Below are 25,561 nucleotides of genomic sequence, written 5' to 3'. Positions count from 1 at the left end.
TCCTTCTCTCAGAAATTTGCTTTTTAAATATTGCCCAAAGCACTGCTTATTGGTCAACATTTTGGTTCCAGGATTTTCAATGCCCCCTTTTGAATTTCAGACTTATCAATGAATCTCTGAGGGACCAATTGCTTGTCACCATTCAGAAGACCTTCACCTATACCCGGACCCAGGCCCAGCATCTCTTCATAATCCTCATGGAATGCATGAAGAAGAAGGAACTGGTATGCAAGCACATTCTCTAGGCATGAAACACAGAAGCCCAATTTCGTACTGGCTTCGTGCATAAATAAGGTTCAATCTCAGTTTGGAGATTGGGGGACCTGCAGTGGTATGCAGTCCATCTTTCTAACTTCCATGGCTCAAACCATAGTTTGTGTTAGATTTGCATTACCCAACCTCTGGCTTCTCTAAGGCTCGCCCAGAATATCTGAAAGCCATGAGCTGAAACCACGCTTAGGAGGGCAATTGCAAACTGCAATTTGGGGCAATCCTGGTTAGCCTTATCCATAGTTAGTGACATGTTTACCTGAAGCTTAACCTCCTTGGAAGGGAGAGGGAATTCATGCACAAGAGAGAGAATCTAAAATTAGGGTTGCTATGTTTGGAAGAGCAAAAAAGAGGACACACACACACACACACACACACGGCTCAGCCGGCGATGGGGAGCCTGCTGCTTCCCAGCTGAGCTGTGCAAAGAGGCCCCAATGCTCCTGCATGCAATTGGGGGGAACACCAGGGCTGACTCAGCTGAGGATCGGGAGCCCCTTGAGCATGCACATGCCCAAACGTAAAAACAACAGCAACCCAGACATTTTTTGTAAATTGTAAAAATCGGCCTGGCCGGAGATGTTGGCCATGGAAAAGAGGACATGTCAAGGAAATCTTGGACGTATGGCAACCCTACTAAAATGCACTTTCCCAATCTCCAGCACATGGTTTGGAGACTGGTTACATTACATCTGTGTGAACTAAAACTGTGTTTCGGTGGATGTCAGTTAAAAACCATTCTGTCTTTTACATGTACATCTGTGTAACTGGAGACTTGGGCATGAAGAGTCCATAAGACCAGCCACAAACAGCTGATTAAAAGGCGATTTAAGTAAAATGTAAGAACAAATAAATGGGAATTACATTAAAATTTGTAGGAATAGCTTCCATTGGCCTTACCTGTATAATGTCATTAACTCAATTAAGAAGTTTCATTGGACTTTAAGTTCTGGATAAATTATTCACAGAGCATCAAAAATGCATCCATCACATTATATTACCTTAGGTCTGGCTGGAAGCATTTAAATATTGTTTTCAGAATCTGAATTCCAAATGTGCATTTTCTGAAACCAGTGGTGTTATTCTTTTTGTGTATATGCTGTTGCTGCTTAACAATTTGCCTCCAGCAGCATGCTAGGAGCTATGCAAAATGCAATGAAAGATGCAATCCCTGTCCCAGGGCCTTGCATGAAGAAATCAAGCGCAGCATCAGTAAGAAGAGTGTTAAATTATTAGTGGTGGGGCAAAATCAAACCAAATGGCAATGCATGTGACAGGGAAGATAAGCCTGAGATAGTTTAGGGTCACCATTGCTTGATGAAGTAGATCTTGATGATGGACTTGACAACTGCAAAGCTTTTCTAAACAGAGGGGGCTGCCTGGCACAGAAATGATAATGGTAGCCATAAAAAACCCCAGCTAGGTTCAGATTGCTAACCTTGTTATTTTTTAGCATTTATTTAACCATATCAATGAGCTTAAAGGTAAAGGGACCCCGAGGTACCACTGTATTAGCTATTAAACCTCAGTAACCTTCCACAATATTGATGTCAAATTTCTTTTTATCTTATCTGGGAAAGGTCTGATGAGCCCATTTCCATTCCAAAATTAATTCAGTCAGGGCTCATAAAATGACACATAAGAACTAATGTTGTATCCACAGAAAACAAAACTGCTGTAGGTGAAATTGCAGACTGTGAATGACGTCTAATCCAGGGGTGATGCTGTCAATTAAGATGTCTCTGTTACCATCAAGGAACTCTTGTTTGTCTGGGCAAAGCCACCACTGGTTGACAAAATGACCCATAATGAGTTGTCATAAATGATAAAGCAGTGATATTGAGCAAATGTTACAGGTCAAATTAAAAATCATCACAAGTCACTCACTTGTCATTTAGGCAGCCTGACCGTGGCCTGGCCTTCGGTCGTGTGGGTTGGCCTTTTCTTTTTAACTGTTCTGCTGGCTTCAGTGAATGTAAGAGCACCATTCTGTTAAATTACTTATGGTCATACAAGGACAGGAATTTAGATGGCAGATGCATGCCTACTAGCATTCAGAGAAAGACCGTTGAGTCCCAGGAGCACACATCCATATTAAGGAAGCATGGGAAAGCATTTAATTAGTCTCTAGCTAAAGGGAAACAAGAAAATCCCATCTCTTTTTGGCATGCATGAGAGAAGAAGCTCCTTCCCCCTCCCTTTTGCATGTTAGAATTTATTTACTCATTGCCAAGAACAGAGATTTGTGGTTGTGTTCCTATTAGCATCCCATAATTGTATAGCATGCTGTAGTCTTTTTGCAAAAAACCCCATTTTTTTTTCTTGTTTCTTTTTGAAATAAAAAAATTATTTTCCAAAATAATAAAACTTTTAACCACAATAACTGGATACTAGTGTAGTTAAAAAATACCATAAAAAACAATGCAAAATAATCATAACCATAATTGGCTTATCTTAATAATATTCAAGCAACTGAATAGGGCAGTTGGCATAAAAAGGTCTTCAAGAGTCCCCTGCAAGTGAATATTGAGGATACCTCCTGAATATCAGCTGAAAAGTCTTCCACAGCACGGGACTGTGACCCTCAATTCCCAACATCTGTTGAAGCCAGTCAGGCTTCTGAAACACGAGGGACAACTAGAAGTGGTTTGGAATGAGAAATAGTTCACAGGTCTGTTTATCTGGGTGCCATTTACCCACACAGCTTTATTCCCATCCATGGGAATTCTCCTCTTTCCTCTTCCCCTGGGGAAGGAGAATAATAGGAATAATAGGGAATAGCAGAAGCCGCACAGGAAGATTCTTTCTGCACATCCCCTGATGCAGCTGAAGTTATTAAATCAGCCCTCCCCGACGGGCAGTTTTCTTCTGACTTTAGGCTGGTTAGTTTTCTCTCTGTGGCTGTTTTTCGGTTCCCTCTCTCAGACCAAATCCAGTGCTCAATTTCATGGAGTCTTGGGCTCCATTAATGTTCATGCAGACATCTTGTCTTTCTTTTTTTGTTCATAAGTGAAGCATAACATGAAAAATTCAAGTCAGTTTGGAAGCTGGCTATTCTAGGTGAATCTGGGTTTTTATAAATATGTGGCACTGATGCACCGTAATAAGCTTGAGATGCCACAAGTGCTGGTGGTTGGGTTTACAAGCCCAAGGACCATGCAGGAGTCTCCAGAGTGCAAAGAAGGCCTGTAGGAAGGGCAGAGAACAGGGTCTCATAGGCATTGGTCACTTGTGCATGATTTAATATACATCCCTGCCATGCTGCCATCTCTGGATATAAATACAGGTTGTATTAAAGGTAAAGGTACCCCTGCCCGTACGGGCCAGTCTTGACAGACTCTAGGGTTGTGCGCCCATCTCACTCAAAGAGGCCAAGGGCCAGCGCTGTCCGAAGACACTTCCGGGTCACGTGGCCAGCGTGACATCGCTGCTCTGGCGAGCCAGAGCCGCACACGGAAACGCCGTTTACCTTCCCGCTAGTAAGCGGTCCCTATTTATCTACTTGCACACAGGGGTGCTTTCGAACTGCTAGGTTGGCAGGCGCTGGGACCGTACAGCGGGAGCGCACCCCGTCGCGCGGATTCGAACCGCCGACCTTTCGATCGGCAAGCCCTAGGCACTGAGGCTTTAATCCACAGCGCCACCCGCGTCCCACAGGTTGTATTAGGTAGCCAGAAATAAGGAGTTTAACCAAAGGGGACTAAAATAAGCAAAATAACACCAAATAAGTATCCCAATTTTTTTCAGAACAGACAAGGCATCTCTTGTCAATTTTTTCAATAATGGATGGATGTTCATAGGAAGTGTTGTAAATTTGTATCAGACATAGAGAAATTATGCCTGGGAACTATTTGAATTTGCCAGCATTAGAAAGCTGCCTATTTGTAACTATTCTCTGGTTCTTTTCGTATCTACACTTGCTGCTGAAATGAAACATTGCAAGCAGCCCTTAGATTCCCCCATGACCTTCACAACAACTCTATCAACAAAGCTTATCTTGTCCAGATGTTTCTGCTGGATCAATACACCAGATCTTATCATATGCAAAGTAACTGTTTGAGGATGCTTGATAACCTTAATTCCTATGGAAAGAATATTCTTGTCAAGTAAGATACCAGGCATAAATTCAATGACAGTCCATTGCTGTAGGGAGAAAAGGGGGCTGGGCTGGGATAGACTGGCTTATTTTTCCTTTCATATACTGTATTGTTGAGTTATTGTCCCCCTTTAGCATGCTGACATGCTGGAACCTCCCAAATATTTAATCATTTGTTTAGATTTCAACATTAAAGGAAGCCAGCACTGTGACTGAATTTTGTCAGTTCAAGATAACACTTCAAAAAGTTTAATGCTACATTTTTATGAATAGAAAAATAAGAGGATTATGGTATTTGTGAAGAACCTATAATTAGGCAACAAAGAAAGAACTGCTATTTTAAGCAAGCGGTTTTTCTGATTGCTTAAATAACAGGCATATAACCTACACAAATAGATTGTTATCATGTTTTGGTAGCTTATCATGCTTCCAGTATTCAGGGCTAACTTGGATATTTTCCAATGTCGATCTTCAAGTTTATAAGAGCTGCTTAATATTGGCTGCATTCAGACATCATGCTAAACCACAGCTGGAGATGGCCAGGGCCAGTCCTTAGGAAGTCTTTCACATGATGCTGCCAAGAGCCACTCACAACCTCCCCCCTCCCAACGTGGCCACAACTGGGCAACACCTTTTTCTGCTTATGTTTCGTAGATCTATAACCTGAATTCTATGGATTTTATATTTCGATGGACTGGGGCATGCATGTTGGGTAGATTGAGGTGGTGGGCAGCCACTGCAAATGGAAGTCAAATTTGCTCCCATTCCAAAGATGCACCATTGCCCACAGCTGAGACACGCCCCCCCCTCCCTCCTTATCAGGGCCGGATTTGGGCTCGATGAGGCCCTAAGCTACTGAAGGTAATGGGGCCCTTTATGTGTCCAGCTGCCCTTTGTCAACAAAATATCACTGTTTTTTGTGTTGAATATATGCTATATATGCCCATTACTTACATCATAGGAGTCTACACAACACAAAACACTGTTGCTGTGTGTAGGTTTTATTTTATTTGTCTTTTATCTTATGTTTTGGAAATGTACATCCAGTTTTTTTCCTTTAAATTTTTTGGGGCCGCAAGAGAGAGGGTCCCTAAGCTAGAGCTTGTCTAGCTTATACGTAAATCCAGCACTGCTCCTTATGCTGGTCTATGGCCGTAATATAGTGTTGGTTTTGATTGATTGATTGATTGATTGGATCAAGGCATCAAGGAAATTCTCCTTTTATTTTACCATATTTATTCTGTTCGCTTTCACCAAAGCAACAAGAGTCTCTAGAGTGTGAAGGGCCAGACCCCCCCGGGTGCATTTTTGGTGACTCACAACCAGTGATTTTTCCGGGGGGGGGGGGGGGGGTACGCAGGGGTACGCATACCCCAAAACATTTTGTGAATCTAAGTTTGGTCTCATTGAGGGCAGTATTTCAGTGTGAGTAGGAAAATGAGAGTGCCCTCAACATTTTTTTAAGAAAAAAAGCACTGCTCACAACTCTGTTAATACAATGTATCCACATCCAGCCCCCCAGCCTAGACGCTGGAGGGGGGGATTCAAAGGCTCAGTGGATACTCAGTCTCTCTTTCGGCTGAGGGGACAGATCCATGTCGGGCCTGCCTGCCTCCTTCCCTCTGCGCAGAGAGGGCTCCGTTTTGTTTTTTGTTTCTTAAATTTATTTTTTATTTTTTATCTATGTCATTTTAAATTGTAATTGATATTATTGCTGTATTCTTAGTTTTAGATTTTATGATTTATGTGGAAATTGTTTTCCATTAGGTTGTGTAGCTTTCGATGTACTTTATTTATTGTTTATGACTTCTGTTATGTTGGTAATTATGTAAATCTTGTCATGTCGTAAGCCGCCTTGAGCATTGTTTTCACTATGGAAAGGCGGCATGCAAATAAGATGACGATGATGATGATGATGATGTATACTCTCCTAATCCCTACCATGGGAGAGGGACTCTTCCATAGGGCAAATACTTACCATCTCATATAAAAGTTTCCTTTAAATTATTATTTAAATGACCATTAAAAATAAGCTATATCTGAATATAATTAGCCATGTTTTCCACTGTGTCAAGCTGGTTTATATATCTGTATTCACTTCTCACAGTATCTTTCCCAGGAAAATGTCACAGAACTAGAACAATTCTAGAGTTTATAAAACATGAGACAAACATCTTAATATATATTTTTTGGAATGCTTCTTAAAATATGTGCTGGCAGCAATCACAGGAATGTTTTTTCCTCCTAGAGTACATGTTGCAATGGGTATTCTCTAGAGAGTTAGTAATCAGTAATGGTTTTACCTAGAATTTAGGTTACATTTAAGAGGTAACAATTCAATGTTTTATTCAAAGTGCTGCTCAGATCCTTTTTTGCTATTAACCTACTTAAGTCTGTTTTTGTTGTGCAGAGCAAACCTGAAGGAAGCTTGATCTTGTTATGTTTTCAGGGCATCTAAGAAAATCAGTTTCTTTCGACAACAACAGCTTTCTTCTGAATTTAAAATATTCAGTGAGGTGACATTTATTAGTCTTGTCCTGCTCCCCAACTCAAAGCTAAGACATATTCCTATTTTCTGATGCCACTGATTTCCACTGAGCTCACCCACGATGGGCTGCAGTCGCGGAGAAGCCCCAGCGGCCAGCATGCCTAGTGGAAGAGGAGGGACGTCTGCCCCTGCCCTCTGCTGAAGCCCAAAGTCTGCCCAGCACAGCCATGCCAGACCGCAACCACCTCTCCCCTCCAGCAGCCACCAGGCAGTCCTTACACGGCTGAAATGTGGCTCTGAGCCTCTCACTTCCCCCTCCTGGCTGGTAGGTTTGGAGGTGCGGGGGGAGCAGAGCTACCTGCGCTGGCGTAGTGGCTCTGTGGGGCATAGCACCCAGGACAGTGAGGTCATAGGAGGGAGAAAGTGGGGTGGCAGTCAGGGTGGCACACAGTGGGAAGGGAAGCAGTCGTGGCAAGGAACATCAGAAATAGGTGCAGGGCCCCCTCAATGCTGACAAATCTGCTATACTTACTGCATTTTTCCTCTGAGTAGTTTATTCTTCAGCATTTGGTTTGTGTGTGTGCCTGCGCGTTCTCTCTCTCTCTCTCTCTCCCCCCCCCCCTTATTTTGCTGCCAAGGGAAATTTACACTAAAATATTCAGGCATACCCAGCTGAATTATAAATGCTGAGCAATCCTGGAATAGAAGCTGCTCTTCTAGTAAGAGGACCATAATGTATTAATAACCCTGACTATAAACAGAAGCAGTTCACTGTCCGCAAGCAGCGTCTATTGTTAATGTTAAAGCAACTTGCATTTATGAGACACCTGCAAAATCTCAACTAGTTTAAATAAAGATGAACAATTATAATTCTGGACCAAACATTTGTTCACCCTGAATTCCTATTGCCCATTTGAAGCAGAGCTCTGAAAGGCATCACAGGATATGCCAAGATCACTCAAACATAACTTGCAGTGCTTTAGGATTTCATCTTCTACAGGAGTACTGATACCTGATTTCCATTGTTTCTGCAGCTTATCTTGCATCTTTGGATTTCTGTTTTCTTGATAGCAGACTCCCATCAATCTTTGACAGAAAGAATAAATTTGCTTCCTTACTTCCTGAGACTGATAGAATAAAATGAGTTTTAGTGTAGTCTTATGCTTACTCCGGATACATTATCACTCCTTGTGCTTTCAAGGAGATGGCAGGATGTAATTCATCTTTTCCTTCTTTATAAGGAAACTGTTCTACAAAATGTTGGAATATGCATGTTAAAACAAAATCAGAAAAAGCAACAGCTATGTTGGGGCTGGGCATCCCAGCTTGGGCAGAGCATCTAGACAAAAGGAAAGATCTGGAACATTTTGTTTCATAGGGTTCTCTTAGGGCATTGCTAAGGAACACAACAGATTCTAGCAGAAGTTGTAACCATCCATTGTGAAGATGGAATATTTATTTACTTCACTTAGATGTATAGCGGGACACGGGTGGTGCTGTGGTCTAAACCACAAAGCCTAGGACTTGCTGATCAGAAGGTTGGTGGTTCGAATCCCCGCGACGGGGTGAGCTCCCGTTGCTCGGTCCCCGCTCCTGCCAACCTAGCAGTTCAAAAGCACGTCAAAGTACAAGCAGATAATAGGTACCGCTCCAGCGGGAAGGTAAACGGCGTTTCCGTGCGCTGCTCTGGTTCGCCAGAAGTGGCTTAGTCATGCTGGCCACATGACCCGGAAGCTGTATGCCGGCTCCCTCGGCCAGTAAAGCGAGATGAGCACTGCAACCCAAGAGTTGGTCATGACTGGACCTAATGGTCAGGGATCCCTTTACCTTTAGATGTATAGCACTTGTCTTGTTACTAAAGCTTGGAATGGGAAACAGCTCTCTCATACCTGATTTATTCTTCAAAGCTCCATTACTTTGGTGCTAAGTCTATGGCATCTCCTAGGAGCCAAAAATGACAGTGTGTCACAGTGCACAGGCAGGTGGAATCCTTCCTTCCTCATCCACAATCCCAGTGGAAATCTCCTCTCTCTCCACACACACACTCCACACATGAGTGTTAACCTTAAATAAATTATCCCCTTTGCATCACTGGGAGTTTCCCCCCTGAGATTAATAGCAGAGTGGGTGGGGGCAGCCAAGTGTTACATAACACCAGACTCGTCTGACAGACGTTTACTGCTCAGCTGCAGAAAACTGATTTATTGGACTATCTTTATTGGACTATCTCCTCCTACTGAAGAAATGTTCAGTTGTGTGGACTGAATGATGATTTGCTTCCTCTCATTGCATATAAGCTGAAGCAAATGGCCCAAGTTTAGTGAATATTGACATTTTTACATGTGAATATTGCCACCCTCAGACAAGTTATATTTCATACATACACTGGTGAATTCTTGCATAATTCATTTCTGCATATCCAAAAAGTGGGGAAATCTGTGTCTGTTTTGCAGGTGTATGTAGCATTCGTTAAGGACTCTCAGAATACACATGTCAACCGTTGCTGCCTTTTTGCATTTTGCTATCTATTGTTCATTTTTGAATCATTTTGATTATCATGTCCCCTTTCTTCATCTATACCCTTAATCTCCCCCTTTTTAAAAAAAAACTCAGAAAGGTTTGTGACCTTGCTTTAATTTTTAGTAGAGCAATAGTCTGTTCTTCAAGAACAGTGTAACTTGTTTGCAGAAGGAATTTGTCATTTTAGGTGTGCATAATGTCATAGTCAGCACTGACTTCTGTATACCCAGAAGGCTGGATAGAGCAAACCTCTTTCTACCAATTGCTGTATTCCATGTCACCCTCGTCATCATTTTTCCAAACACCAAAAAGGCAGGAATGGGGTTGTTTGGTTGGGCAGGGGAGGAGACAGTTTTGCTTGTGTGTCTGCTAAATGATTTGTAACAGTTGGGCTAGTGCGCTCCTCCTGCTGGTTGCATAGGATACACTAGTCTTGTTGCTGTGACAACGCTGCTGATCCCCTTAACTGGCTTAATCCCAGGGAGCTGAGTAGTGGAAGGGAGTTGCTACAGGGCTGGATGCTGGCCTGTCATCTCTACCTTCTACTCCTTTTTCTGCTGGACAATTATCCTGTGCTTGGAGGGTTTGTCAGCCTGATTCAAAGCACATTTAAAGCACGTGGCTTCCCCTAAAGAATCCTGTGAACTATTTATGCATAAATAAATAAATAATATTTTTAAAACAGACAATTCTTAAGATGCTGAATTTAGTAGTTATAAAGGCATCGGAGTATCGTGGCACCTTCAAGATGAACAGATTGAATGCACATTGTATTCAAGTTTTAAAATAAATGATTTATCATTGTTTTTGCTAAATGGTGCTAAACAGTGTCACCACATATGAATGAAGGAACAGTGGTAGTGAATTATCTCACCACTGCCGAAAACTCATGTAAGTGAAGTTCACATTTCTACAGCAGTTAGGTCAGCCATTAGTAGCCTTCCCAACTTCTTGCTCTCAACAACTGCCAAAGTAAAACGAATCATGAGTTTTTCACACTACTATATAATAGGTTCCATATAGAATTTTCCTTTCTGTTTTGAAGCTTCAAGACTTTTCTATTTCTGTTAAATATTTATTACTGCTGTGTAATGTCTCCATTTCTTGATGAATTACTGGACCTTGGGATTCTGATTTGCATTAATGCTAGGCAGTGAACACAATACCTATAAGGCACATTCAAAGCACATTCTTTCCCTCAAAGAATTCTGGGCACTGTAGTTTGCCCCTTACATAGTTATAATTCCCAGCAACCCTTAACAAACAACAGTGGCCAGAATTCTTTGAAGGGGAAAAATTTGCTCTGAATGTATAACCTGTAGGCAGCCAGTTGGGTTTGCCCACAGTATCTCTGTATTTCAGATTCTTCAGGGCTGAATATAGGCAGACAGACAGACAGACCTGGTGGTATTGTGTTCATTTAAGTGCCACATTTAAAATATTAAAAATGTCTAATGAAAAACAATCTATTCTTGCATTCCAGATTACAGTGTTTCGCATGGGATCAGAAGGACACCAAGATATTGACCTGGCCATCTTGACAGCTTTGCTAAAAGGTAATACAGTGGTACCTCGGGTTAAGAACTTAATTCGTTCTGGAGGTCTGTTCTTAACCTGAAACTGTTCTTAACCTGAAGCACCACTTTAGCTAATGGGGCTTCCTGCTGCCGCTGCACAATTTCTGTTCTCACCCTGAAGCAAAGTTCTTAATTTGAGGTACTATTTCTGGGTTAGCAGAGTCTGTAACCTGAATGTAACCAGTGTACGTAACCTGAGGTACCACTGTAGTGTTTTCTGCGCAGAAAGTCCTTGACAAATTTACACACATTTCATCAGTCCTGCATTGTATGATGCCTAAGTAGCAAACTTTTAGTATCCCAAGGTATGGTCTGAAGGTGTAAAAGGTTGCTAAAACGAAGCAGGTTTGGGACTGGTCAGTGTCTGGATGAGTGCCTGCCTGAGAACCAAGTGGGCAATGCCTTCCATGTACACTTGGTTCCATTATGGGGGAAGATAGGATATGGGTAAAAGGTAAAGGACCCCTGGATATTTAAGTTCAGCCAAAGGCAACTATGGGTTGTGGCGCTTATCTCGCTTTCAGGCCAAGGGAGCCGCCGTTTGTCCACAGACAGCTTTCTGGGTCATGTGGCCAGCATGACTAAACTGCTTCTGGTGCAACGGAAGCCAGAATGCACGGAAACGCCATTTACCTTTCTGCCACAGCAGTACCTATTTATCTACTTGCACTGGTGTGCTTTCAGACTGCTAGGTTTGATATTGATATTGTGATATTGTGAGAGTCAGTGTGGTGTAGTGGTTAAGAGCGGTAGTCTCGTAATCTGGGGAACCGGGTTCGCGTCTCCGCTCCTCCGCATGCAGCTGCTGGGTGACCTTGGGCCAGTCACACTTCTCTGAAGTCTCTCAGCCCCACTCACCTCACAGAGTGTTTGTTGTGGGGGAGGAAGGGAAAGGAGAATGTCAGCCGCTTTGAGACTCCTTCGGGTAATGATAAGGCAGGATATCAAATCCAAACTCTTCTTCTACTCTACTTCTTCTTCTAGATTGGCAGGAGCTAGAACAGAGCAAAGGGTGCTCACCCTGTCACGGGGATTCAAACTTCTAATCAGCAAGACCAAGAGGCTCAGTGGTTTAGACCACAGCGCCAATCACAACAAATATTTTTACCCTCGAAAAGCAGAGACAGCTCAGATCAGATTAATTTTCATTATGTTAACATCATGAGAGCATATGATTGATATTATTGTGAATCAGGAAGTTCTGTTATGCAAAGCATCTCTCCTGGTGGATAGCAATGTGGCCAATATGCAGCCAAATATTATATGGCTCCAAAGCAAACACAAAGGCAGTACCAGATTCAAAGTCACATAAATCCAGAGCTAGCTGTTCAAGAGATCCAGAATGTGAGTCAGACCCACTGACAGACTGATGCTGTCAATCTGGTGCTTCCTGAATGCTTGCTCCTGAACCATTGTATAATATTTACTCAAACTGCATTTTAGTGATATTATTACTGCAAAACAGATGCTCTGTTGGGCAAGAGGTAGTAAGTGAAACTCTGTAGTCCCTTCTGCTGTTTCAAGGGACCCATCAGTATGTGGAAAACAGCACTCACCGCATAGGGGACCAACTACTTATCTAGCTGCATGGGATGGTGGTCTTAGTTTCCCAAAACAGAAACAGAATCAACAAGAGAGTTTGTGCACCTTTTGGTTGTCTTTTATTACAATAGGTAATAATTATTTATTTGACATGACAGATTAAAGCAATGTGATATGCAATATCTTTCACTCTACACATATACAGACTACTGTGTTGTTTCTGTTTCTGGGTGTATTTTTAAGCCAAAGGCTGTGAGTTTGGAGGAGAGGAGAGAGTGAGTGAGTTGCTGAGTCATTCTTTGCTGACCATTTTTCAACAAAAAATCACTCTCCCAAGCTATTTTTTCACCTAGAATTTTTTCACAATTCCCCCAGGTTTTATTTGTCGGGGGGGAGGGACCCAAATCTACTATTTTGTATTTCATAAACTTTATACACTGCTTGATTGAAAAAACAAACAAACCTCAGAGTGCTTTACAAAAAACTAGTCTTTAGCTAAAAATGACCAGAAGGGCCTTTTTCTCTCTCTTCATCCATTCTCTTCATGAACTCACAGCCCACTAAGAAACTTTTTGTTAATAATAATAATAATCCTACAGAACTCCCTTCAATGTGTGTTTTGAAACCCAGTGGACCTCCATTTATAGCTCTCTTGTCATGTTAGGGTCTGGGAGGGTCCTCATCCCTGCTGAGTTATAAGAAGGGCTACCATCCTAGTATAGGGTTGTTATTACTTTATTATTATTCCCCCAGTCTTTTCCCCCAGCATGATTTGCAAGGCTGCCCAAATCCTTACAGCGTCTGTCCTGTTAATATCTGGAGAGCAGCACGCTGGGTGATGCCTGTGTTTTTCCGTTGCTGCAGTCTAATCCGCTGTTGTGCTCACTGGAGCATATTGCTAAGCTTACCTGCGCCGGATGCATCCTCTGCATTCCTCCTCGCTTGTAATTGTGCCAGGAATGATGCTCAGAAGGCTTCCATCCTGCAGCTGCTGAGCACATTTGCTCCCATCCTCTTTGTGCAAGGGGCAAGGAGTGTCAACCATGAAATGGTTGTATGATTGCTTTTGAATCTAAAGTGCAAGACATTAGCATAGCATAGTATGTGGAACTGAGAGGTGGGCATTTTTACATTCTGTAAAAACCAGAACAGCACAGCACAGCAAAGCAGTCTGTCCCTCTTCCCACCCCCCACATCATGGCACAGAAGCCAGAGCAAGGGGAGGTCGATCTGGAAGATCCTAACCAGTAAAATAGGCTGATGGTTCAGGTGGCTCAGATGGCAAGTGGCTCAGGTGGAGATGAATGTGGAGGAGTCTTGAGTATTAGCTTCCCTTCTTTACAAGTGGATACTGTGCATAGTGTTGTATTGTTGAGTCTTTGATAAAAAGGCAGAAAGCATTTGCCAAAGAATCAGGATTGCAATTATGCTTCTTACCTTATATCCTAAACAAAACTACTTTGGACCCTACAGAGCTGGACAGAACTACTTTTTATTCCTTGCTTTTGCAGGAGAGGGATTTCCCCGCCATTGTATGCCTTCAATCAAATTGGATATGCTATTTAAAAAAACAAACGAAAATGAATACTGTGGAATAAACCAGAGATTAGATTAAAATGCATCCATAGTGCCTGATGCTTAATAGAAACATGCAGCAGAAGCAGAAGCAGCAAAGATTGTGATTTGCTCTGTTGCAACAGTAGTATGATGTAAATCCACCCCAGAGGCACAGGGTAGAAAAAGCAGCTTTCTAGCACAGATAGACAAATGAAGGGGGTATCCTAGCAACAACAGAGAAACCATGTGATGTTTTTAGAGCAATTTTTTTTGCCTTGATAAGGTTTCGTTCCTCTTGAAATCTAAAGGGAATGTAAAACAGAATCAAAGAGCTTCCTGCCCAACAGAATTTCCAGATGATTGACTAATTTAAATATGAAGAGGGGGGAAATGTAGAGCTCATATCTGTGAAATTCTGTTATATCTGCTCTAATCATCAAATCATAAATTTGAGTAATACATAGGAGATCTATGCCCTAGTAGCACTTGTGAAATTTCTTGACCACCTCTTTAACAGTTCCTTCTTGCTTCAACAAACAGTTTCTGATTGAAACCTGCTGATGTCACTTTTATTTTACATAATATTTAGTTATTTGTGTTTTGTTTCTTTTGAATATATTTTATATTGCATATAAAATATGCAGTATAAATAACCAAGGTGGTGTTTACCACAAATCAAAACAATAAAAATGATAGCATCATAGAAAGAGTGAAAAAAATACATCAGAGTTCATCAGGAATCTCAGCCAAAGCATCCATGACAGATAGCCATCCAACCTCTGCTCAAAAACCTCCAAGGAAGGAGAGTCCATAACCTCCTAAGGGAGACCGTTCCACTGTTGAACAACTCTTACTGTCAATCTTCTTTCTTGTAACTTGAAGCCACTGGTTCAACTCCTACCCTCCAGAGCAGGAGAAAACCAGCTTCCACTATCTTACATTGACAGCCCTTGAGATATTAGAAGATGGCTATCATATCTCCTCTCAGTCTCCTCTTTTCCATGCTAAACTGATGGACAGTGTCTTGCAGTAAATAGAAAGACAACGCAGAGTCAAAAGTCCAAAAGGAAAAACTTTTACTAAAAGGCAAAGGCTTGTTACAAAAACTCAGACACACGAGGTACAAACGAAAGTAAGAGGGAGAGAGCAGCTTGCTGACCGCAGGAATTTATCTTTCCTGGCTGAGCGTGGCCTTGTGATAGTCAAAACAATATTTGCACCAGAAATGAGCCTTCTAGAATCTTCCAACACTTTCCAGTTTCTGCCCTCAAATACTTTAGTCATGACACTTCCCCAAAGGCTTTGAAGAGCAGAAACATAGTCAGAAACCATTTTATTTACACACTTTATTGATAAGCTTCGGTCCTGTAACTAACTCAACATGCTGCGCTGTAGAAAGCACTTTAGTAAAAAGATCTGACAAATTTTCTTGCGGTTGGCAATAGATCAGCTTAATAACTTTATGTTGTTTGTAATCCTTAACATTGAACAACTTGATAGCCACATGCTTTGTGTGTGTTGTATTGTTTCCTGAATTAGCAAGTGCAATACATGATTTCTTATCTTCATAGAATGCTACAGGCAGTTGCACTCCATACGCTAGGTCATTAAGTACTTGGATGTACCGTGTGATTTCGTTACATGCTTCAGATAACGCAGAAAATTCTGCCTCACATGTAGATGTGGCAACAAAACCTTGCTTTTTGGATTTCCAACCAATTAATGAACCTTTGAACATGACCACTAGACCACTTTTTGATTTTCTGGTTGATGGACAACTGGCAAAGTCACTGTCTACAAAAACATGTAGATCACTAGAATTATACAGATGTATTCTCTTAATAGCAGCCGAATTATTTACATTAGGGTTACTGACCTTTCTGCTTAAAATACCTACACAATATCAGCTCTTGACCACTAGCTTAAGTACAGAAGAGATCCTAAGACTAATTGGTATAGGTCTGGTTGATCAAACAAAACATCACTCTCAGTCTTTTGAAAGTCAATGGTCATAGGGGTTTATACATCTTTACAATCCTGCATTCGTAGCTGTTCAAGCAGACGTGAAATCTTTTGTTCCTGACACAATAGAAAACTTCCATCTGGTTCTCTGCGTATTCGGACTCCTAAACAATGACTGATTTGTCCTAAGTCTCTCATTTTGAATTGTTTTTTTCCAACTGATTAGCCACTTTTTGAATTTTACCTGTGGAACTACCCGCCACCATCAGGTCATCCACAAAAAGGTACCCCAAACAATACCAAAATCAATACCAATATGTAATTGTCATCTGATCCCCTTGTATATAAGTAAGCGTCAGCTATGTTTCTTTTAAAACCAAGGCTTAGACAATCGTTCCAGGATTTAGCACTTTGTTTGAGTCCATAGACAACCTTGTCTAATTTCCATACCAAATCATTCCCTTCCTCAAACCCTGGGGGTTGTCGCATGTAATATCACCTGATCCAGAGGAGCATTCAGATATGCAGAAATAATGTCATAATGATTCACTTCTAATTTCTTGGCAGCTGCAACAGTTGAAGCAAGCCTTACTGATTCTGCTTTGGCAGTCGGTGTAAAAAGCTCATCAAAATGAATTCCTGATTTTTGTGCAAAAACTTTTGCTACCAGTCTTGTTTTAAAATGTGTGTCACCAGACACCAGAGTCTTCCTTTTAAAGACCCATCTACTAGAGATTAACTTTTCACCTGGTGGCAGTTTGGCTAGTGTGTATGCCTTGTTTTCTTTGAATGATTCCAGCTCCTCCTTCATGGCATCAAACCACTGGGTTTGTTCCTTAGGAGGTAACTCCAGAACCTGGGCAAAGTCCTGTGGCTCTGAATAATTAGCATGACACACTCTTATTTCACCAAAAGTCAGTCTGTCAGGGGTATGCCCTTGGTAGTCTGTTTGCAATTACCACTGGGCTTTCCTCCTCCTGTTCCTCCTGCTGTTTTTCATTCTGTAGCTCGTCCTCCTCCTGTTCACTAGATGAAACACTTTGTGAACGATCAGATTTTGGGGAAACATCTCCCCCTCCTTCGTGCCTGTCTGAGAGGCTCCTGTTGCTGCACTGAAAGAGGTATTAGAACACTAGGATTAGACAAAATTGGGTATCTGGGCAAAGTGGAAGCAACAAGCACAGAGTCTTGAAAGAATTGGGGCTAAAACTGATGTCATGGAACATAGCTGGTTGGCATTCAAAGCAGAATAATAAACAGCTGATGAACTATTTTGATCAACTTGATATTATTCTGCTACAAGAAACATGGCACAATGACTCTATAACAGGCATCCCCAACCTGCGGCCCTCCAGATGTTTTGGCCTACAACTCCCGTGATCCCTAGCTAACAGGACCAATGGTCAGGGATGATGGGAACTGTAGTCCAAAGCTTCTGGAGGGCCAAAGCTTGGGGATGTCTGCTCTGTAATGCTTAACAGATACAAATATCACTCATTGACAGCCACTCCCTCAACAAAAGGCTGTGGGGCCAGGCGGGGTCTAGCATGTTTCATCTCCACAAAGTTGAATGCAACTACAACAGCCATGATTCCATGCAATCCGTTTGCAACTGCTGTCTTGGTTATAGTTTTGAAAATATGTTTAATGCTGATTAACATCTACATGCCACCTTGTAAAAAAAAAAAAATCTACTGTAAATACTATCCAGACAGAACTAGAGTTACCCGAATCCCTGGACTCCCTATATCCTACTGCAGTGTTTATCACTGCAGGGATTTTAATGCACATATGGGAGCCAATAATGTAAATTTGTCCACCCATTATAATTAGAGTCTGGAATCAGATATTTACTTAGTCAGAGGTACCTCCTGTCAGTCTAAAGATCAGAAATGTAATTATTCAGGGCTTTGTTTAGCCCAAGTTTTAGGCGGGAGGGGCTTGCTAATATTAAACGGTATGACAGAGGGCGATCAGCCCAGGGAATATACCCACTTTACAAAGCATGGAGGCAGTGTGATAGATTATATTGCCATCTTGCGATTTGCATATAAGTTTGCTGGGGAGTTTGAGGTGGGCCATAATATTGAAAGTGATCAACTTCCGAGGGGGCCACTAGGGGCGCCTTGGAAGATGGCGAATATTAACATCTATCCAGCTCGCACAAGGTAATTAGAGGCTGATTATGAGGAGTATATCAGTCTCCCTTCATCTCTCCAGGGGGGAGAGGTGCTGTTTTCACCTGCTGTTGCCATAAATCACCCCCGAGTTCGGAAGAAGGAGGGGGTGAGGCACTGGGTACACAACCTTCGGCGGGCCTCAGAACTCCTCCGAAGCTGCTTCCAGGTGCGAAACTAGTTGTGTTACTTAAAAGGAAAAGAATTGGGAAAGATAACGCACATGCTTCAAGAGAGGCAGGAGGTTTTTATCTGCTAACAGTTTTACCACTGAAAGGAAGAAGACTGAGACGGAAGATTACATTAAAGCACTACAGATATAGTATGTAGATTGGAATGCTGGAACTAAGGGGGGGGGACGACTTTTTATTTCTTTTGCTCAATGTGATTACTAATAACCCTCCCTCTGAAGATCCGTCCCAGAAATTAATTGCAAATGGGCCTAAAAATGAATTGTGTGGGAATAATTATGAACTTAAAGGTTTTACTCTGTGAAGGATTTGGAAAGAAGAAGGGCTCTCTCTTGTGACGCAGTAGGAATGGAGACTTGATAAGAGACCTGTGTTGCTGGAGTTGGTCTTGGGGAGGGCGAGCTAAAGATATATTATTTTCGAGCAGATTGCGAACTGAAAGGGGCAGGCCTCCTGGAAAAAGACTAATTTACGATGCAACAGGTCGAAAAAGCTAAAGAGCGAGTTTTTTTCATTGGAACGATAAAAATGGCAATTACTTGCTCGAGCGGAAAGGACTGTTGGAGGAGAGTGATTTACGAGAGAGCAGCACAAAGCCCACACAGAAATACAAATAAGACTGTTTTTTTTCAACCCACTTGCGGAGCAAATCGGAGGAGAATGAAAAGGAAAATGAGTAATGACAAGTATTAAGAAGAGGAGACTGGAAACATCATTCTTAATATGGAAGCAGAACAAATATTCGAGGATTGGACTCCTGCCAATCAAGAAGCATGGGTACCCCCCACAAAAAATTATAATTTGGAAAACAATTGGATTATATGATATGTATTGTTATAATTTGGACTAAGTGATTTGATGTGTTTAATTTGGAAATATGAAGCTTAATAAAAATTATTTTTTTAAAAAAAGCGATCATCTTCCTCTAACAACGGTACTAGTAGGCCCAGTATTTAACAATTCTTCACCAAAAACTCAATTTATCTCTAATGCAAACTTCGGTGTGACTGCAGGCAATAGAATTAAGTGGATGCCAGCACTCAGTCTAGCACTGACTCACCTTCTTCATGCAAATGATTTAAGGACTATTCATACTGCTATCATCTCAGCTACCTTTGCTGCTGAGGTTATGAATTTATTTAAGATCTTGACTGACAGGTTGCAAGACCACTTGAGAACTGAGATCAAGAACAGTGGCTCAATAAGATCAATGGGATCTTCCAGCTGGTTCAACAAAGAGTGCAAGCAGGCTAAAAGCCAGCTGAAGAGAGTTTACTGTAAATATATGAACTCTAATTTACCCCTCTTCATTAATGAATATGTTTCCCTCAGACAGAAGTATAAACTTCTGCTAAGATTGGGGGGGGGGGGGGACAGAAAGCAGAAAAACATGCTTGGCCTGTCTCAATAAAGGCCTCTCATCTGCCTCTTCTGGTGTACAATATCAGGCCTGCTGGAGAAGGCTTGTAATGTTCCAGTGTGTACTATTGGACCCAATGAATGGATGCAATATTATCATTCACTCCATCATGGGCAGGATGATGAGGTCAACCTGCTGGGGTTGTTTCCTGAAGTTTGGACCACAGCGGTAGTCATCCCTTTCTTCAAAAGGGGCCTTGCATCCAATCCGGTTAGTGATAGACCAATTAGTTTGCTACCTGTAATTAGCAAATTATATGCAAAGCATCCTTACAATAAGTTAGTTGATTGGATAACTGATGAAGCTATTCTTGCCCAAGAGTAAGCAGGATTTAGACAAGGCAGAACCACTGTAGACCATTGCTTTGTACTAGCCCATTTTATAGATAAGTATGTTAAGAAACCAGGTGGTGTGCTATATGCAACTTTCATTGATCTGAAAGCTGCATTCAATTCAGTCTCGCGAGTAAAACTGTGGGATAAGTTGAACTCTTCAAGTGTAGTTAAAAGATTGTTGTTCTTGACTAAATGTCTATATAAAAACACTGTGCTGAAAGTGCATTGCTCTATAAATGGGCAGTTCACAGGATCTGTTCCAGCCACAAGGGGAGTTAAGCAAGGTTGTATCCTAGCTCCCACAGTGTTTAATTTATACATAAATGATACTGTCCAGGGTTTACCATCTCCAAAGTATCACACCCCTAAATTGGCCACAAAAACCACCATCTCTATATTATTATACGCAGATGATGCGGTACTTCTATCTCAAACAAAAGTGGCCTAAAAAGATTGATGAGGGCATTCGCAGGATACTGCCAAAGGGAACAGCTGGCAGTGAATTACAAGAAAACTAAAGCCATTGTGTTTTCAAGAAACTATAGGGCCCATAGATGGTATATCAGTTGAATCAGTTGATGGAACAAGTTAAAGTCTTTAATACCATGGCCTTATTTTCTAGTCAACAGAAATATCAGAAATATGCAAAGCAAAAAGCTTCACAAAGTGCCAAAATTCTGACACTTTTTCCATACAAAAGGTAGCAATCACATACCATCAGTCCTTGAAGTGTTTAAAGCTAATCCCCTAGCACAGTTACTATGTGGGACTCAGATTTGGACCTTGGATCTACTGAAGCTGTTCAATCTAAGTTCCTATGGCAATTTTTTTCTGTTCCATCCTGTGTTCCAAATGCTTCATTGATCTTAGAGGCTAACCTCCCCTCTGTTGAATTACAGATTTGGTGTAGGATATTTAATTATTGGCTTTGGCTAAATTTAAACCCCACCAGTCTATTACCCTTATTATCATAAGATTGTCATGAGAGCGCTTGGACTAAAATTGTCAACCAAAAGCTTTACTTTTCTGGTTTATCACCACAACAGTTATTAACACTGAGCTTCAGTAAAGCAAATAATTTAATTAGACAGTGCCTATATGATGTCTGGTGACAGAATAATCTGGCCACAATAAGGAAATTTTGTCCATGGTATGATTATTTTCCACCTAGTCATCTTGACACTTTGGCACCCTACTTGCAAAATTTAACAATTTCAAAATACAGAAGCGCTTTCACTTTTGCAAGATTGAATATGCTGCCTTCAGCTGTATTTGAGGGTCGATTTCAAAAAAATCCACTGGAAAAACAGTTATGTCCCTGTGGAGATGGCAGTACTGAATCAGGAGATCACGTGCTTCTGGCTTGCAGAGTGTGTAGAGGTTAATAGCACCTAACTTGTTCCAATGAAATGTATCATTACAAACTTTAGCTGGTAAAATGTATCATTACAAACTTTAGCTACTTTAGAGAGTAGGAATAGTGAAGTTTCTTTTTATATCATTATTATTACATAGTAGATCATGCAAAAGCCCACCCTGGACTCTCACCTGCACTGTGTTTCTGTCTTCTGCTCACGTCCCATGACATTGTATTTAATAACGTACGCCCCCCCCCCCCGTCTATCTTTTTGTATAGGAGCCAATGCATCTGCTCCAGATCAACTGAGCCTAGCATTAGCCTGGAACAGAGTAGACATCGCTCGCAGCCAGATTTTTATTTATGGGCAACAGTGGCCGGTACGGTATATATACACCTCTAATATCATAATTTTCAGTTTAATATGGGCAGGGGGAATCATTTTTAAAAGGGATTTTCTTCTTAAAGGAAATGTTGCCATCTAGTGGCTTCTGCAGTCTTTAGCATGACAGGTAAGGAATTTATTTGTTCCAAAATGTGCAGTTGGGCAATATCTTTATTAGGACCATCTAAAATGTCACAAAATGTCAAGTAAGAACTCTTTGACAGGCTGGATGTTACCCAGAGTAAGAAGCAGGTGGAAACAACAAAAGCAAGCAACAAAAAACAAAATGTTGACTAGAAGTTGTAGCCAGAATGTCTGTATACCTGAAGGAGCATCTCCACCCCCATCATTCAGCCCGGACACTGAGGTCCAGCTCCGAGGGCCTTCTGGCAGTTCCCTCATTGCGAGAAGCCAAGTTACAGAGAACCAGGCAGAGGGCCTTCTCGGTGGTGGTGCCTGCTCTTTGGAATGCCCTCCCATCAGATGTCAAGAAAATTAACAACTGTCTGACTTTTACAAGACATCTGAAGGCAGCCTTGTTTAGGGAAGTTTTTAATGTGTGATGTTTTATTCTGTTATTAATATTCTGTTGTGAGCTGCCCAGAGTGGCTGGGGAAGCCCTGCTGGATGGGCGGGGTATAAATAATAAATTATTCATTCATTCATTCCATAAGCAGTTGCAGTGGGCAGGAGGGCATCCCTCACCTGAATTCACATCATCACTGCTGTTTTCCAGGTCAGGGTGGTGCAAAGACACAGGCAGAGCTGTCTCGGTGCATGTGCATTGTGCCAAGCTCTCCTCTGCCTCCCCCCCCCCCCCCACCTCAGAGTAAGCTGCAGCAACCCAGACAAGAGGTCTGCAAGTGCTCACAAGAGGTGAGCGCAACAGCTCCTCTGACTACTGGCCATCAGTCTCAGGATGGAGATTGCGGATGGGCAAGGTGCTGCCGGTCTCAGATCACACCTAAGATTCTGAGACAAAGAAGCAGTAATTGACCCCCATTTTTGGAAACAAAAAGCCCAGATCTGTCTGCAAACCCTTCTGGCTAGGCAGACAGCCAAAGAAAAGAGAAACATGGCAGCCTTTAGATTAGCAAAGTTGGAAATGAATATTGAGTCTGCCAAGTGCCTTTTTACTCCTGCTCTCTGCCTAATTGTGAACCTTTGGGCAGGATGCAACCCACTTGTTGTGTGGACAGATTGAGGTCCCCTGGGGCAGTGGGTATTTCTCCCCCTTCTCTCCCATGCCCACAACCCGCCCATGCCCCAAATCTGCTCTGGAGGTTTGGAGTAAACCGCAGAAGAGGGATGGGAGGCACAGGAGAGAAGAGAGGGGGAGGTCTCCTGGTGTGAGGGGGAACTCCTTCCCCCCTCAGCACAAATTGAAATCCACCCTGTGTGTTTTGCTTAAGGCTACAGATCATTCCATCCTCATCATCTTCATCTTCATCATTAGTAAGCTTGCTTGTTACGTATTCATATAAATCACATTGTTTTGTCTTTCATCCATTTTTTAAAAATTCATATTATTATTCCCATTCATCTACTTTCTTTGTGGCAGCTGTAATTTTATTTTCTCAGAATGTCCCAGGATTGTGTTGAAAAGTCATTACATAAACATGGAATGTTTTGCTGGAATCTGCCTTTAAGATGCCAGAAGAGGTGTGAAACTGACCATATTTTCTCTCTGTACCAAAGCTGGGCATTCGCCTTGATGTCTCTATCAAACTGACCGTGCAGACAGTCTGACTGGCTTATTTCCTTTTTTAGGTGGGATCCCTTGAGCAAGCCATGCTGGATGCCCTCGTATTGGACAGAGTAGATTTTGTAAAATTGCTCATAGAGAATGGAGTAAGCATGCACCGCTTTCTCACCATCTCCAGACTAGAGGAATTGTACAATACGGTAGGGCCAAACTAAACCAAATTTTCTGTCTCTCTGTTGATTTGCTTGTTTGCTTCAACTTCCACAAGCTGGTGTGCAGACCCTCCATCCATGGGGCTACCATTTGGCCCACCAGACTCTTTTCCCCAAGCCACATCAATCAGATTTTTCCACACTGAAGGTGTTTATTTCCAATTCCAAGTTTATTGTTGGCACCGAATAGTAATGTGGGTTCATTTACTTCTTTTCATTTTGTTTGATGACAGGTAGCTAAAAATAATCATTTCCTGCAGTGCTTTGGGGATATCTGTATGCAGAAAGCATCCCTCCTCCCTTTGACAAATCTTCATTTTGATCGTGACATTTGTGTTCAGAACAGTATTTATATTAATCCAGAATAAAGGTGGTATAATGTAATGGCAGATAAAAGCCTATGAACTTGTACCTCTCTCTGATGAATACCTACAGTGCATATATAAGTGCCATCTGGCCAGTACATTTGCCCATTCAAGGGTCAGATATTTGTAAAAGATGAACACTATAAAAATTGCCATGCTGTTGATGGTTTAGGAAACCATACCAAACATCTGTGCCATCTGTATTTTGTTTCAAATTACTTCTTTTTGATGGGTTAAAGCTATTTGGTCCTCTGTTGTCCTTCATTTTCAGAGACATGGACCATCCAACACTTTGTATCATCTTGTTAGAGATGTCAAAAAGGTAAGAGTCCAACGGGTGGACAGTATCTTGAAGGTAATGCTGTGGCTGCTTCTATCTTGTCCTTAGAGACAGCCCCTGTTTTGCATGAGCTTTCAGTAAGAGCCTTCTCCTGTCTTCTGCCGTTTCAGTTGTGCAGTGTGTGTCTGTACTGATTCTCAGCCTTCTGTGTAAAATGCAGTTAACTGGGCTGCTCTTTCAGTGACTTTAGATGCTTTGAGATAGTGCTTTCGCTAGCGGAATTGCAGGTGTTTTTCATGCCATGTGGATTTATGCTGTTAGCTGTATTTTTTATATCCACTACTATTTTGGATGCTGATTTTCCATGTTGCGGGCCAGTGCTGGACATTGCAAAGTATATAATTTTTGTTCTGGATCTTGAATCACTGCAACATTTTCAATTTCATTATGTGCTATGTGCTATAAAATCTCTCATCTCCATTTAAAAAAATGAATAGTGCAGTTTTAACATTAAATTTTGTTTTTAACCCAGTATCCGCACTTGAGCTTGTGGCAAAAGGGCATATAGAGCAACTAGTGGCTTAAAAAAATCCACTTTATAAAAACTATTAAGCAGGGAGCATTTTATCAAAAACTGGGTAGATAAAAGTTTCTCTGTATGATACAATGATACAAAGAATGAAATGAAAACTGGCACCTATTTCTCTTCTCTAAAGATGGCATAAATTGATGGCAATCTAGGATGGTGTGCACTAGTGGGAGGGCAATGACTTTGCATAAAAATTGTAAAAGTAGTGGGGTGTCTAGTACCTGGATGCTTCCAACACACACACCTGGCCAGACTCCTTTAGAGCAGGCACCCAAGATCCAGCTCTGGACATTGACACTTCTGCATCAGAAGGGACATCCGTGGGTTCAAGAGAGTGAGTGAAATATAGATTCAAAATGTGCTGCGTTTTAGCAGTAACAGTTAAGTGATTCCCTAGAAAGCAGAGAAATAAAAGGAATTTGGGAACAAAAGAGTTTCAGAAGTTTGAAAAAAATGCCTGGAGATGTTTGAAGATGGTGTGAATGGGTTCTGCTCCATTGATAATTGCCTTTACACTGTCATTTATGAATTAA

At 41.6% G+C, this 25,561-nt stretch overlaps 1 protein-coding gene across 14 annotated transcripts in view; it reads left to right on the top strand.

Annotated features, from left to right (window-relative positions):
* Positions 1-25,561, top strand: part of TRPM3 (transient receptor potential cation channel subfamily M member 3) — a 387,333-nt gene that overhangs the window by 304,530 nt on the left and 57,242 nt on the right. For all 14 annotated transcript variants that reach the window (XM_083403305.1, XM_083403294.1, XM_083403299.1 and 11 more), the window contains exons 8-12: positions 101-224; positions 10,858-10,930; positions 21,772-21,872; positions 23,648-23,782; positions 24,431-24,481. In XM_083403305.1, coding sequence (XP_083259431.1) covers positions 101-224; positions 10,858-10,930; positions 21,772-21,872; positions 23,648-23,782; positions 24,431-24,481 — 484 coding nt within the window. The remainder of the gene's footprint in view (positions 1-100; positions 225-10,857; positions 10,931-21,771; positions 21,873-23,647; positions 23,783-24,430; positions 24,482-25,561) is intronic.

This window comes from Podarcis tiliguerta (genome assembly GCF_965153285.1).
Source record: "Podarcis tiliguerta genome assembly, chromosome: 11".
NCBI classification, from domain to species: domain Eukaryota; kingdom Metazoa; phylum Chordata; class Lepidosauria; order Squamata; family Lacertidae; genus Podarcis; species Podarcis tiliguerta.
Note: the sequence above shows the minus strand (reverse complement) of the source record. Positions and strands in the feature narration are given on the sequence as shown.